The 13,884-nt window shown below is 45.1% G+C and overlaps 1 protein-coding gene across 6 annotated transcripts in view; it reads left to right on the top strand.

The window, feature by feature from the left end:
• ADAT1 (adenosine deaminase, tRNA specific 1) overlaps positions 1,931–13,884 on the top strand; it is a 34,746-nt gene continuing 22,792 nt past the window's right edge. Inside the window, exons 1-6 of one of the 6 annotated variants that reach the window (XM_018061732.1) lie at positions 1,931–2,022; positions 5,055–5,256; positions 5,549–5,617; positions 6,570–6,624; positions 7,344–7,474; positions 12,810–13,413. In XM_018061732.1, the coding sequence (XP_017917221.1) occupies positions 5,061–5,256; positions 5,549–5,617; positions 6,570–6,624; positions 7,344–7,474; positions 12,810–13,413 (1,055 nt within the window). In that variant the 5' untranslated portion in view covers positions 1,931–2,022; positions 5,055–5,060. Of the gene's footprint in view, positions 2,023–2,052; positions 2,955–3,397; positions 4,476–5,054; positions 5,257–5,548; positions 5,618–6,569; positions 6,625–7,343; positions 7,475–12,809; positions 13,414–13,884 lie in introns of those variants that run through there. The other 5 variants (XM_005691807.3, XM_018061734.1, XM_005691812.3 and 2 more) reach the window with 5 other exon arrangements.

Below are 13,884 nucleotides of genomic sequence, written 5' to 3'. Positions count from 1 at the left end.
CCAGACCAGAGGGCTGCATTTTTGAGGAGCTCCAAAGGGGTCTGGAATGACCAGAAAGGAGTAAGTAAAGCTCAGTGAGGGGCCAAATCATGCAGGCACCTGTAAGCCATGCAAAGGAGTATGTGTTTTATCATGAGGGAGATAAGAAGCCATTGGAGGGTTATGAGCAGTGTTTTTCAAAGACTGTTCTAGTTAGTATGTGGATGGCAAGAGTGAGAGAGAGTTAACTCTGCATTTGCAGGCCGAGGAGGACATGATGGCTTAGTTTTGGATGGTGTAAAATGATGGTGATGGTTAAGAGTTATTGGAGTTTGCTTGTTGTGAGAAGAGGAATCAAATAATTTCAAGGTTTTAGGCCTAACCACCTGGAAAGCAGAGTTGTCATTGACTTGAGATGGAAAAAATTTGAAGGGCAGGTTTGAGAAGGAAGGTGGAGTGTGGTTTTGGACATATTAAACATGTTTGTTAGATGTTGGATGAAAAGAGTGAGTAGGATGTGGACTAGTGAACCTGGTGTGTTCATATTTTCGATTCAGTGAAAAAAAGCGAGCTGGGCAGAAAAAGTTAATTAAAAAAGTCCAAGATTAGCACAGCAATCCAAGAGGAAGACAGCAGCAGTTTGTCCAAAGGACTAGGGTTTTGCCATAAAAGTAGAACTGGGTGAATTCAAGAGAGAGATCAACAGAACTTGGTAACATTATATATTGGATTATAATATGAGGGTGAAGGGAAAGGAAATGACAAGGTGATTCACTTTTCAATTTATGCAACTAGATGAACGGTGGTACTAATCCTTGAGATAACTCTGGAAGATGATTCCCCCACAAAAAATCTTTTAAAAAAAACTAGAGTCACAGATTAAACACATTAGAGAGAGGAACAGGGTACGTATCTTTGGAGGAGTAAAGAACTTACCCTTCCTCTGATCTAGAAAAAAAGAATGGGAGTCAATTAAGCTGCACTTCTCTAGCTTTGGAGGGATAATATGAAAAGTAAATTCTCTCTCTTTCAGTTCAGTTCAGTGGCTCAGTCATGTCCGACTCTTTGAGACCCCATGAATCGCAACACGCCAGGCCTCCCTGTCCATCACCAACTCCCGGAGTTCACTCAGACTCACGTCTCATCTTTAGGAATTGAGATATACAACTGCCAAATAGTACAGACTCCTGAACTATCCAGACAGCTATACTATATATTACTACATATTACTAGTAATACGTATTATTGACAATCTGAAGGTTTTAGACCTGAACTGTTAATAAATAAGCCATGAGCCACATGCGGCTATTGCACATTTGAAATGTGGCTGGTCAGAATTGAGATGTACTGTGACTTCACCTGGCTCAGACTGTAAAGTGTTTGCCTACAATGCGGGAGATCCGGGTTCGATCCCTGGGTCAGGAAGATCTCTTGGAGAAGGAAATGGCAACCCACTCCATTACTCTTGCCTGGAAAATTCCATGGACAGAGGAGCCTGGTAGGCTACAGTCCATGGGGTCGCAAAGAGTCATACACGACTAAGCGACTTCAATGTCAATGTCAATGTAAGTGTAATATACAAACCAGACTTCTGAAACTTACAATGGAAAAAATATAAAATACCTCAATATCTTTTTTAAAAAATTAATTACAAGCTGAAATATGTTGTATATGTCAGGTTAAATAAAACATCGTTTAAGTTCATCTATTTTGAGTTTTTAAAATGTAGAAATTTTTAAGTTACATATCTGGCTCGAATTATATTTCTACTGGATAGCAGTGTTTCAGACAAAAATTTACCCTAATGTTCCAAGATACGACGTCATTCTACTCTTGGAATCTATTCTCTCGCACACCATCAGCTTCCCGAGCCCCTTTGACTGATACGCACAGCGCCGGAAGTCGGGTCTGACCCTCCCGCCTGGCTCCGCCCCCTAAGTGGCTACAAAGGCCAGAGAGCACGGTGTGCCGCCTCTTAGTGACGTCACGTCCGCTGCGCCACACACGCTCCGTCTGCTCCTTTCGACGGCGTGTGTCGAAGAGGTGGGAGGGTCTCAGAGAGTGTCGGGGAGCCGAGGGCGCGCGAGGCGGGGGTGGGGCGGTGGGGGTCCTCGTGGCTTCTGGGTCAGGTGCCAGTGTCTGACTTTCCCAAGCTCCGTTTGTGTGGGGAGAGGACGTGAGAACAGTACCTCTCCCACCACGCGTCCGGAGGTAAAAGGCGGCTCCTTTAGTGGAAATACCGCCCTCCCGGCGCGGAGAGCCCCCGCTGCGGGCGAGCGTGGAACGCGTGGCGGTGCTGCAGCGTCCTACAGAACCAAAGAAGGCAGGCACCCAGCTAGTCCCGGCTGCGGGGGCCCGGAGTCTCCTGTTGACTGGACACCTTGGCCCTACCCGGACCTCTTGAGGGTGTTGAGCCGGAGGCTGAGGGAAGTAGGCTTCCCTTCCAACCCTTCGAAAAGGGCTTTTCGCCCCTGGCCCTAACTTTCTTTGAAACGGAAGTGGTCTCTTCAGCCTTTTGCAATTGTTAAAAAATGCAATCTTGTGGGCAAAGAACTGTCTAACAGCTGATCTTTTGTTTCATATAAAAAATTATTCACGTTCTAGGAGAGAGTGGATTTGAATTTTAGTGGACTCAGTGTAGCAAAACTTTTATTCGTTTCAACTACTGGGCACGCTCATCCTGACAGCACCGAGAACGTGATGATACAAGTTCTGGGCTGCTGCTTCATAGAGAGCCAGCGTTTCTTCTGGCAAGTTCTGTCTTCCTTGGCTATTATGGTTTGTGTACCTATGATTTAATTTCAGGTGGATACCGGAGTATCTGCCTTCATAAAGTATACTGCCTTCTGATGCTCCTCGCCCCCTCGAAATGAGAGGGAAATCTCTTCCAAACAGGATTCGTGGCTTACCCATGCCTCTCTTTTGCTCTAACAAATACAAGGTTTATGCTGCGAGAGCTCCCTGGCGGTCTAGAGGTTAGGATCCGCTTTTTTTCCTGCAATGGTCCAGTTTCAATCCCTACTTAGGGGAACTTGTGGTTGTGGTTTAGTCACTAAGTCGTGTCCGACTCCTGCGACCCCATGGACTGTAGATCTCCAGGCTTGCCTCTGTCCGAATACTGGAGTCAGTTTGAGCTAAAGACCCCGCAAACCAACCCGTGGGGCAAAGAAAACTTATGGTTCTCTGACTTATAAATCACAATTTATGTCAGTTCGGCAATGGCAGTCCACTCCAGTACTCTTGCCTGGGAAATCCCATGGACGGAGGGGCCTGGTGGGCTACATACAGTCCATGGGGTTGTGAAGAGTCAGACACTACTGAGCGACTTCATTTTCACTTTTCACTTTCATTCACTGGAGAAGGAAATGGCAACCCAATCCGGTGTTCTTGCCTGGAGAATCCCAGGGATGGAGGAGCCTGGTGGGCTGCCGTCTATGGGGTCGCACAGAGTCGGACACGACTGAGGTGACTTAGCAGCAGCAGCCGCTGCCAGATTCTTAATTTAAATCACTATGATCTGATTTACTATGACCGTTTATTGAAATAACAACCCACGCATCAGAACAGTTAAATGATAAACTGAAGCATATTAGAATTTTATAAGTTGGGTCATAAACCAATTCCAATTGGGCAGCACCAAAGCAGAAGTAGTTAGGAGCCCTCTGCAGACAGGAGGCAAGGTAGACTGTTATAGAAAAAGTGCAGAAACAAAAGAAGAAATCATTTGATTGGCTACAGCTGGAAGCCTAGCTGACAGCTGTTGGTTGGTTGTCCTTAGCAGTTTTGATATGTTGACCTTAAGGTATTTACACACTTAGATCTTGGTTTGCTTAAATAGGCCAACAGCATTAGAGGCTCATAAATTGAATCGTCTCCTTGTTTTATTAATTTGACAGTGCAAAGAGCTTATTGTGGAAAAATCAGTTGTCTGCTATATGCCTTGAGGCTCAAGTGGAGCCTTTTTTTGGTTTGGTGACACATTTGGCTTTGCCCATCACCTTATGATCTTATTTTTTTCCTAAGAAGCTTTTCATACATTTCAGTGACCAAATGAGGTCACTGAGTGAGCATTGATAGTGTCAACAATGAGAAGAGTGTCAAGGGAAGTGTTCTAGGCCTCTTTTAGGTCCGCTTCATGGTCTCTTATTCATGGCTTTACGTATGCATCACAGATCCACTATCTGCCAGGGAGCTCAAGGCAAATGAATCAGGAAATTCAAATGTTCTTATTTGTAGTATTAATCTCAATGGATGTAATTATGTTGGACACTGTGCTAATTTTTTGTAAATATTATTTAAGCCTCACAGAAACTCCAGTGGATTAAATACTATTGTCTCTTATCAGATGACACAGAAAGGTTAAGTAATCTATCCAGCATCTCATAGTTAATTTGTAGCAAAACCAGGATTAGAATCCAGAAAGGGTAACTCCAAAGCCCTCATTCTGAGAAGCAGAACTGCTGTCTCACTTGAGTGGTGAGAAACCACTGTTTCTGGTGAGTGACCACTGCTCTGTCACTTCCCTCTACATCATAAAAGATTGTGGAAGAGATTAAAATGTTGCTTTCCTGATGGGGGCAGAGGCTTACTAGACAGAGGATAAAGAACCTCTCTGCTGTGAGGGGAAGAAAAGTAAAATGTCTGGGAAAAAAGGATAGAAAAAATGACTTTTATCCCCAGAAAGATGAACTTTGTGTGGTGAGGGTCTGTCTGAAGCAAGCTGAGGTCTGCAGCCCTTTACCTGCTATTTCCAAATGAAAAGTGGAATACCAACAGTATTTCCTCATATGCTTTCATTTTGAGTATTGGGCTCAGATTCATTAGAAACATGTCATGTATCCAACATTAGAAAAAAAGCAGCTTGAAGAAGTAATGTATCTTCTGGGGTTGTGAGATTTGAGACTTTGTTGCTCTTTCATTAATGATGAAAAGAAAGCAGGGGCGTAGTCAGAGAAGATGATACACAGAGTTACAAAAGGGGAGCTTCACGAGGAACATGAAGGGGTTACCTGTGAACGCCTGCTGCAGCAAGGTGTGGGTTGCAGCATCTTGCCTTGGCTCTCCTTTCTGTCCAGACAGCTATGGGTTTTGATCAGGGCCTGAGCACCATGTGGACTGCGGATGAGATTGCCCAGCTGTGTTACGAGCACTATGGGAGCAGGCTGCCCAAGCAAGGAAAGCCTGAGCCCAACCGCGAGTGGACGTTGCTCGCAGCCGTGGTGAAGATACAACCCACAGCTGACCAGGCCTGCGACCGCTCTGACGGACCAGTGCAAGGTGAGACCTTTTCTCCCTGAACCACACTGTCTCTCCCAGTAAGAGACACAGGGCTAGACAAGGGATGGGGGTGGTTGGGTATGATCCGAGATGCCGGGCACATTCTGCTGCTGCTGGCCAGGCGCTGCAGGACCTCTGGTGGCGGGAGATGGCCGTGCAGAAACCACAGCCCTCAGCTGGGGCAGCCTGTGAGGGAGTCCTCTGGACGAATGGGGGGGTGGGGGGTTGTTAAACTTGCCAACCATTCAGATTCTAAGAACTCATTTCATGATTTGCTTTTTCCCCCCCTCAGTGACAAAGGAAGTTGTCTCAATGGGAACAGGAACCAAATGCATAGGCCAGTCCAAAATGAGGAAGAGCGGTAAGGCTGGGTGGGGTCTACACGGAGCCTGTTAGGGAGTTTTAGAAAATCGGTGTCAATGTCACCTGTTTCTCTTCCCAGCAGAGCAAAGGGGCCTTATCACTAGGTGGCTGGCTGACCTTTCACTTCCTGCTGACTGTCACTCCAGTTGGAAGGACAGAACTCATTTAAAGAATGGAAATAAGTTTCAGAAGCAAAGGCCACCAGGAACATCATTCTGAGTGGATTGAAAGTTGGGCATTTATTTTCATGCTCAAACCAAAAGTTCCCTGAGTTTAGCTTTTCATAGTACATCTGAAGCCCCAGAAAGCAGTCGTGAATTAAAGGGAGATTTTGGCACAAGAAAGAGTAAGAAAATCCCTTAGAGGTCTGGCGTCTTCGCTTTCTGGATGCCAGTTAACAGATTCCTCCTCCAGTTTGCTTCCCTCATCCTAGTTTTCCTGGGGATATGAGGACACTGTTCCAGGACTGCTATTGATTGAATTCAACAGAATTGTTTCACCATGGGCACAAGTATGGCACCAGGGGACAAAAGATCTGGACTTTTGTCCTCCTGATTAAGATTTCCCTATAAGTCAGGAGTTCTCAGCTAGGGGAGATTCGCTCCCCAGGAGACATCTGGCAATGTATGGAGACATTTTTCGCTGTCAAAACTGGGAGAAGAGGAATATGCTAGTGGTCTCTAGTGAATAGAGGCCAGGAATGCTGCCAAACATCCTGCAGCGCACATGACCCCCCCCCCCACACACACACACACACACACACACGCACAAAGCTGAGGAAACCCTGCTGTAAATGCTGCGCCAATAATGATTGTACCGCTTTCTGGCAAAGCCCTCCAGGAGTTATGTGGCCAGTCTGGGTGCTGGGGAAAACTGCCATGTTCTGCTTTCAGGAACCAGGGCCTCTCTAGGTTCCATATGTTTTCACTAGTGTCTTGTCTTTGCCGCAGGTGACATCCTCAATGATAGCCATGCTGAGGTCATAGCCAGAAGGAGTTTCCAAAGGTAAAGCCACATCCCCAGAGAGCTTGATCTAGCATGGGTGGGGGCCCCAGAATTTGCATTTCTAATAAGCCCCCAGGTAATACTAATTATGTCAGCCTCTGAACTGTACTTAAAATACAGTTGGTCTGGTCTAGACAGAGGTTCTCATGCTTGAGTGTGCTTCAGAATCACCTGGAGGATTTGTTACAACCCAGATAGCTGGGCCCATCCCTAGGGGTCCTGATTCAGCAGATCCAGGTGGAGCTTGAAAAGTTGCATTTCCATTTTTTTTTAATGTTTGTTTATTTGCCATCTCGGGTCTTAGCTGTGGCCCATGGCATCTGTGTTGTGTCATGCAGGATCTTTTCCACATGGCGCATGGACTCCAGCTGCAGCACGTAGTTGCGCCCTGGGGGCTTAGTTGCTCCACAGCACATGGGGTCTTAGTTCCCCGACCAGGGATCGAACCCTAGTCCCCTGCATGGTAAGGCAGACTCTTAACCACTGGATCACCAGGGGAGTCCCAGAAGGTGCATTTCTAATAAATTCCAGCTGGTGCTGCTGGTTCATGGACCCCATTTTGAGAATCACCAGCTTGTTCTCGTAATTCCAGGTCACTGTCTGTTTCATTGGTCTCCAGTATCTCCTTCCTTCTTAGTAATCACCCAACCAGAGTCTCTCCCTTGACCACAGACATGGGTGGTTCGCTCTGGTAACGCCCCCACCCCGCGTCCCATTAGGTACCTGCTCCATCAGCTCCACTTGGCAGCTGCCCTGAAAGAGGATAGCATCTTTCTCCCAGGATCTCAGAGAGGACTGTGGAAACTCAGACCAGACCTCTTGTTTGTGTTTTTCTCCAGCCATACACCCTGTAAGTATATTCAAATCTCTGGATTCATGTTACATTCATCTTTACTTCCTTATTGGTGTCTTATCCACGAGTATCTTTCTCAAAAAAAAACTCTTTAGCGAACATGTAGTTACAGCCAGTGACAGTGCCTTTTTGTGAACAGCCCAGTGTGCCTAATCACTTCACTACCAAGGAAAGTGGAGGGCACATCACTCACACTGTTATTCAGTTCTTAGTTCCCGATCAGGATCAGGAAACTTAAAGGTCCAAAACCAACAATAGGGCTTAGAAGTCCAAAGCCCTGAGTTCTGTGGCGATTTATCCTGACACTCATTCATTCATTAAACACATCAGTTTCATTAGTTGCTCTGTCATGTCCAACCCTTTCTGACACCATGAACTGCAGCATGCCAGGCTTGCCTGGCCATCACCAACTCCCAGAGTTTACTCAAACTCATGTCCATCAAGTCGGTGATGCCATCCAACCATCTTATCTTCTGTTGTCCCCTTTTCCTGCCTTCATTCTTTTCCAGCATGGGGGTCTTTTCAGATGAGTCAGTTCTTCGCATTAGGTGGCCAAAGTATTGGAGTTTCAGCATCAGTCCTTCCAATGAATATTTAGGACTGATTTCCTTTAGGAGTGACTGGTTGGATCTCCTTGCAGTCCAAGGGACTCTCAGGAGTCTTCTCCAACACCACAATTCAAAAGCATCAGTTCTTTGGCGCTCAGCTTTCTTTATAGTCCAATTCTCACATCCATACATGACTACTGGAAAAACCATGGCTATTACTTGATGGACCTTTGTTGGCAAGGTAATGTCTCTGCTTTTTAACATGCTATGTAGGTTGGTCATAACTTTTCTCTCAAGGGACAAGCATCTTTTAATTTCATGTCTGCAGTCACTATCTGCAGTGATTCTGGAGCCCCCAAAAATAGTCTCTCACTGTTTCCATTGTTTCCCCATCTATTTGCCATGAAGTGATGGGACCAGATGCCATGATCTTCATTTTCTGAATGTTGAGTTTTAAGCCAGCTTTTTCACTCTCCTGCTTCACTTTCATCAAGAAGCTCTTTAGATCTTCTTCGCTTTCTGCCCTAAGGGTGGTGTCATCTGCATATCTGAGGTTATTGATATTTCTCCCAGCAATCTTGATTCCAGCTTGTGCTTCATCCAGCCAGGCATTTTGCGTGATGTACTCTGCATAAAAGTTAAATAAGCCGGGGGACAATATACAGCCTTGACATACTCCTTTTCCTATTTGGAACCAGTCTGTTGTTCCATGTCCAGTTCTAACTGTTGCTTCCTGTCCTGCATACAGATTTCTTAAGGGGCAGGTCAGGTGGTCTGGGATTCCCATCTTTTGAAGAATTTCCCACAGTTTATTGCGATCCACACAGTCAAAGGCTTTGGCATAGTCAATAAAGCAGAAGTAGATGTATTTCTGGAACTCTCTTGCTTTTTCAGTGATCCAACAGATGTTGGCAATTTGATCTCTGGTTCCTCTGCCTTTTCTAAATCCAGCTTGAACATCTGGATATTCATGGTTCACGTACTGTTGAAGCCTGGCTTGGAGAATTTTGAACATTACTTTGCTAAGGAGTGAGATGAGTTCAGCTGTGCGGTAGTTGAACATTCTTTGGCGTTGCCTTTCTTTGGGATTGGAATGAAAACTGACCTTTTTTTGTTTATTTTACTTTACAATACTGTATTGGTTTGCCATACATCAACATGAATCCACCATGGGTATACATGAGTTCCCAATCCTGAACCCACCTCCCTCCCCGTACCATCCGTCTGGGTCATCCCAGTGCACCAGCCCCAAGCATCCTGTATCCTGCATCGAACCTAGACTGGCGATTCATTTCTTACATGATATTATACATGTTTCAATGCCATTCTCCCAAATCATCCTACCCTCTCCCTCTCCCTCAGAGTCCAAAAGTCTGTTCTATACATCTGTGTCTCTTTTGCTGTCTTGCATACAGGGTTATCGTTACCATCTTTCTAAATTCCATATATATGTGTTAGTATACTGTATTAGTGTTTTTCTTTCTGGCTTACTTCACTCTGTATAATAGGCTCCAGTTTCATCCACCTCATTAGAACTGATTCAAATGTATTCTTTTTAATGGCTGAGTAATACTCCATTGTGTATATGTACCACAGCTTTCTTATCCATTCATCTGCTGATGGACATCTAGGTTGCTTCCATGTCCTGGCTATTATAAACAGTGCTGCGATGAACACTGGGGTACATGTGTCTCTTTCAATTCTGGTTTCCTCGGTGTGTATGCCCAGCAGTGGGATTGCTGGGTCATAAGGCAGTTCTACTTCCAGTTTTTTAAGGAATCTCCACACTGTTCTCTATAGTGGCTGTACTAGTTTGCATTCCCACCAGCACTGTAAGAGGGTTCCCTTTTCTCCATACCCTCTCCAGCATTGAAAACTGACCTTTTCCAGTCCTGTAGCCACTGCTGAGTTTTCCAGATTTGCTGGCATATTGAGTGCAGCACTTTAACAGCATCATCTTTTAGGATTTGAAATAGCTCAACTGGAATTCCTTCATCTCCACTAGCTTTGTTCATAGTGATGCTTCCTAAGGCCCACTTGACTTCACATTCCAGGATATCTGACTCTAGGTGAGTTATCACACCATCATGGTTATCTGGGTCATGAAGATCTGTTTTGTATAGTTCTTCTGTGTATTCTTGCCACCTCTTCATTAAACACATATTTTCTACTGTTTGTCAGGAAAGTGTGAAATATGGTTATGTAGCAGTGAATAAGACTAGTCCCTCGTTTACCCTTTAATTTTTCAGGAGATATAGACAGTCATGGTGAGTTGAGGTAGATTTTGATAAATTTAAGGGGATGTTCAGGTGCTATAGTTGCGTTAGGCAGGCAAATCAAACCTGGCCAAGGGGGTCACTCCTATCTTTTGTTTTTCTGTCTAGAAAACTGAGAATAATTTCTACCCTTGTAGACAACTCAGGCATGATAGTAAAATTTTCTGACCCTAAAAATTTTGAAATAAGGAAATAAGATTGTCCCATGGGTATATTACACTAATCAGTCTTTAGAGACAAGAACTAAAGATCATAATTCAAATAAAAAATATAACTTTATGAGAGAACAGAAAAATGACATACAGAGAAAAGCAGGGCTCATCCATACTCTGTTCTTAGCAATGTCTTTGGACCAAGGCACCCAAGGACCAAAGGATGTTTCTTAACTCAGTGTTTCTCAAACTGTGATATATATAGTATGCACCCAAGAACTTGTTAAACGAACATTCAAATACAGCAACTCTGGAGTGGATCGGGAGGCCTGCATGTCTAACCAGCTCCCTGGTGATGCCAGAAGTCTTAGCCTGTGGATCCCGCTTTGACCAGCCAGGGCCTGGATGATCCCAGTAGCAGGTGTAGCATTCTTGTGGAGAGAGATATCTGGGGCTCACAGCTGGCCTGACCACCTAATCAAACTGCGAAACTCAGTGGTCCACAGGCTGGTACTGCCCTGTGAGAGAGCGCTGCACCATGGCCACATGAGAAAACTCAGGACCGTTCAGTGAGTAGTTCAAAAAGCTAATTTCTTTCCATTTTAAGCTTATGAGATCTTTATGTATTTTTAAATTAATGATAAATAAGCTTTTTAAAGATCTTACTTGATGGAATATAAAATTGACAACACTCTATTAATCTTAAAATCTTCGGGGATTTGGGGTCTGTGAAATCAAAATCTGAAATTGCTGATGTAACTGTCTGGCTCATGGGCTGTCTTTTACAGTGGCATGTCCCCACTGGGGGAAGAGAGAATACTAGAGAGTGTAATGGTCTGGCTCACTTGGCATTTATTCCTCATTACTAACTGTTAAGTTGGTGCCTGGGTTGGCTGCTTCAGACTTGTGCGTTTGAGTTGTGTTAGCATGAGTCAGACTCCCGAGTTCAGACATCAGTCAGGATCAAATCTCTGAGCCTTCAGAGTGGGAGGTGGGCCCTGGGGAATTCTTCGAAGTCACTGTCACCTTGTGAGGTCTCTGGAAGCCTGCCAGCCAGCCTCTCTGGCAACACTCCCATTTCTGCATCTCTTGCCTCTCCCACTCTTAGGTTATATAGCTCACAGATGTAGTATTTAGATGCTTTAGAAAAGCAGTACACATTAGGTTAGTGTTTGAAGAATCTCCCTTCTCTTGGGAAAGCTATGCTTTTTACTGACCTCTGGTTTTCTTTGGTTCAGTGTAAACACAGAGTAAGTCAGAAATCTCTAAACCAGCACAGGGAAATACCAGTTATGCAAGTCTTTACTGAGAGGATACGCAAGATGGGAAAATTATAAGCATTATTTGCCGAACTTATTTAACCATGAAATCAACCCTCCACTTTTATTTTCCAAGGCATCTTGGGGATAACACTCCACAAAATGCACTTGGGAAACCGTGCTCGTTCTAAACCAGGGGTTCCCAACTCAGGACAATTTTGATCCCCAAGGGACACTTGGCAGCATCTGTAGACATTTTGGTGGTCAGACTCAGGGGTGCTATCAGTATTTAGGAGGTAGAAACCAGAGAGACTGTTAACATCCTGTAATATATAGAATAAGCCCCCATGGCAAAGAATTATCTGGCCCCAAATGTCCATGTGGAGGTTGAGAAAGCTTGGTCTAATCTAGTGTTTCCAAAACGTCCTGGGATCTTTGTTAAATGGTTCAATTTTTTAAAAACTCCTTCCACTGAGAGATTCTAGCTCACTGGGTCTAGGTGAGAACCCCAGAGAACTGTTATTAGGGAAATTTGGCCAAGTGTTCTTAATCCATCTCAGATCAGCTGGGAGAAGAGTATTAAGCTTCATTTAGAGCAGTCGTTCGGAGAAGGCAGTGGCACCCCACTCCAGTACTCTTGCCTGGAAAGTCCCATGGGCGGAGGAGCCTGGTGGGCTGCAGTCCATGGGGTCGCGAAGAGTCGGACACGGCTGAGCAGCTTCACTTTCACTTTTCACTTTCATGCATTGGAGAAGGAAATGGCAACCCACTCCAGTGTTCTTGCCGGGAGAATCCCAGGGATGGGGGAGCCTGGTGGGCTGCCGTCTATGGGTCGCACAGAGTCGGCCACGACGGAAGCGGCTCAGCAGCAGCAGCAGCGGCAGAGCAGTCATTCTCAAACTCGAGGTTGCATCAGAACCACACAGAGAGCTTATTAAAACAGACTGCTAGGTGCCGCCTCAAGAGTTTCTGATTCAACAGGTCTACATGGGTCCCAAGATTTGGCATTTCTAACAGGTTCACAAGGGATGCTCATGCAGCTGGTCTGGGGACCTCACTTTGGGAACAACTGGTTTAAAGGATTTCTTCTCCTGCAGGTGGGGATGCCTCCATCATTCCAATGCTTGAGTTTGAAGATCAGCCTTGCTGTCCTGTCAGTAGAGATTGGGCCAGTAACCCATCAGTAGAAACTAGTGATAACCTAGAAGCTCCTGAAGATAAAAGGAAATGTGAAGACCCAGAAAGTCCTGTGGCTAAAAAAATGAGGCTGGAGCCCAGGACTCCTGGTGGTACAGCTCACTGTCAGAGTTTTGGCAGTCAGGAAAAGGGCCCAAATCCACCAAATGTCAGTGGCTCTAATCTCACGGCAGAGGAACTGGCCAGTGTCACTGGAATGACCCGTAGTGGTGCCCAAGTGATGGATGTTTATAGAACTGGAGCCAAGTGTGTGCCTGGAGAAGCTGGAGACTCAAGGAAGCCTGGTGCTGCGTATCACCAGGTGGGGCTGCTCCGAGTGAAGCCAGGCCGGGGGGACAGGACTTGTTCCATGTCCTGCAGCGACAAGCTGGCACGGTGGAACATCCTCGGATGCCAGGGGGCACTGCTGATGCACTTCCTAGAAGAACCCATCTACCTGTCAGCTGTGGTCATTGGAAAGTGCCCCTATAGCCAGGAGGCCATGCAGAGAGCACTGATCGGGAGGTGAGAGGGGAGGGGGGCCGTCTTGCCAAGAAACAGTCTAGGGCTATGTCCATGGGGCCTTGAACGCGGGTACAGACGTAGAAAAAGTTAGGGTTTGTCCTAAGGGAGTGACTAAGAACCGCTCAAACGTTCATTTTGTGTACACTAATTAAGAAAAGAAAAACCACAGAAGTGGCCAGCTATAGAAGATTGTGATTGTTTTTTATAACTAATACTGATGAGAATTAAACATGGAAAAATGCTCGTAATGTTTAAAGAGCAATTTAGAAGGTAAGATGAGTTCATTTCCGTCTTAAAGTATATTATGTCCATAGGAAAAAAAATTATAGAAAGATATATACCAAGAAAGGTATTAATATGATTACCTCTGAGTTGTGGTTTTATGGGTGTTTTTTTTTCTTCTTTATGATTACTCTCTTTTTTTTTTTTGCAGTGCACACAGTTTGCTATTGTTATGTTTAAGAACACTCA

This window comes from Capra hircus, chromosome 18, assembly GCF_001704415.2.
Source record: "Capra hircus breed San Clemente chromosome 18, ASM170441v1, whole genome shotgun sequence".
Lineage (NCBI taxonomy): Eukaryota > Metazoa > Chordata > Mammalia > Artiodactyla > Bovidae > Capra > Capra hircus.
The sequence above is the reverse complement of the archived record's forward strand: the minus strand, read 5'-3'. Positions and strand labels throughout refer to the sequence as shown.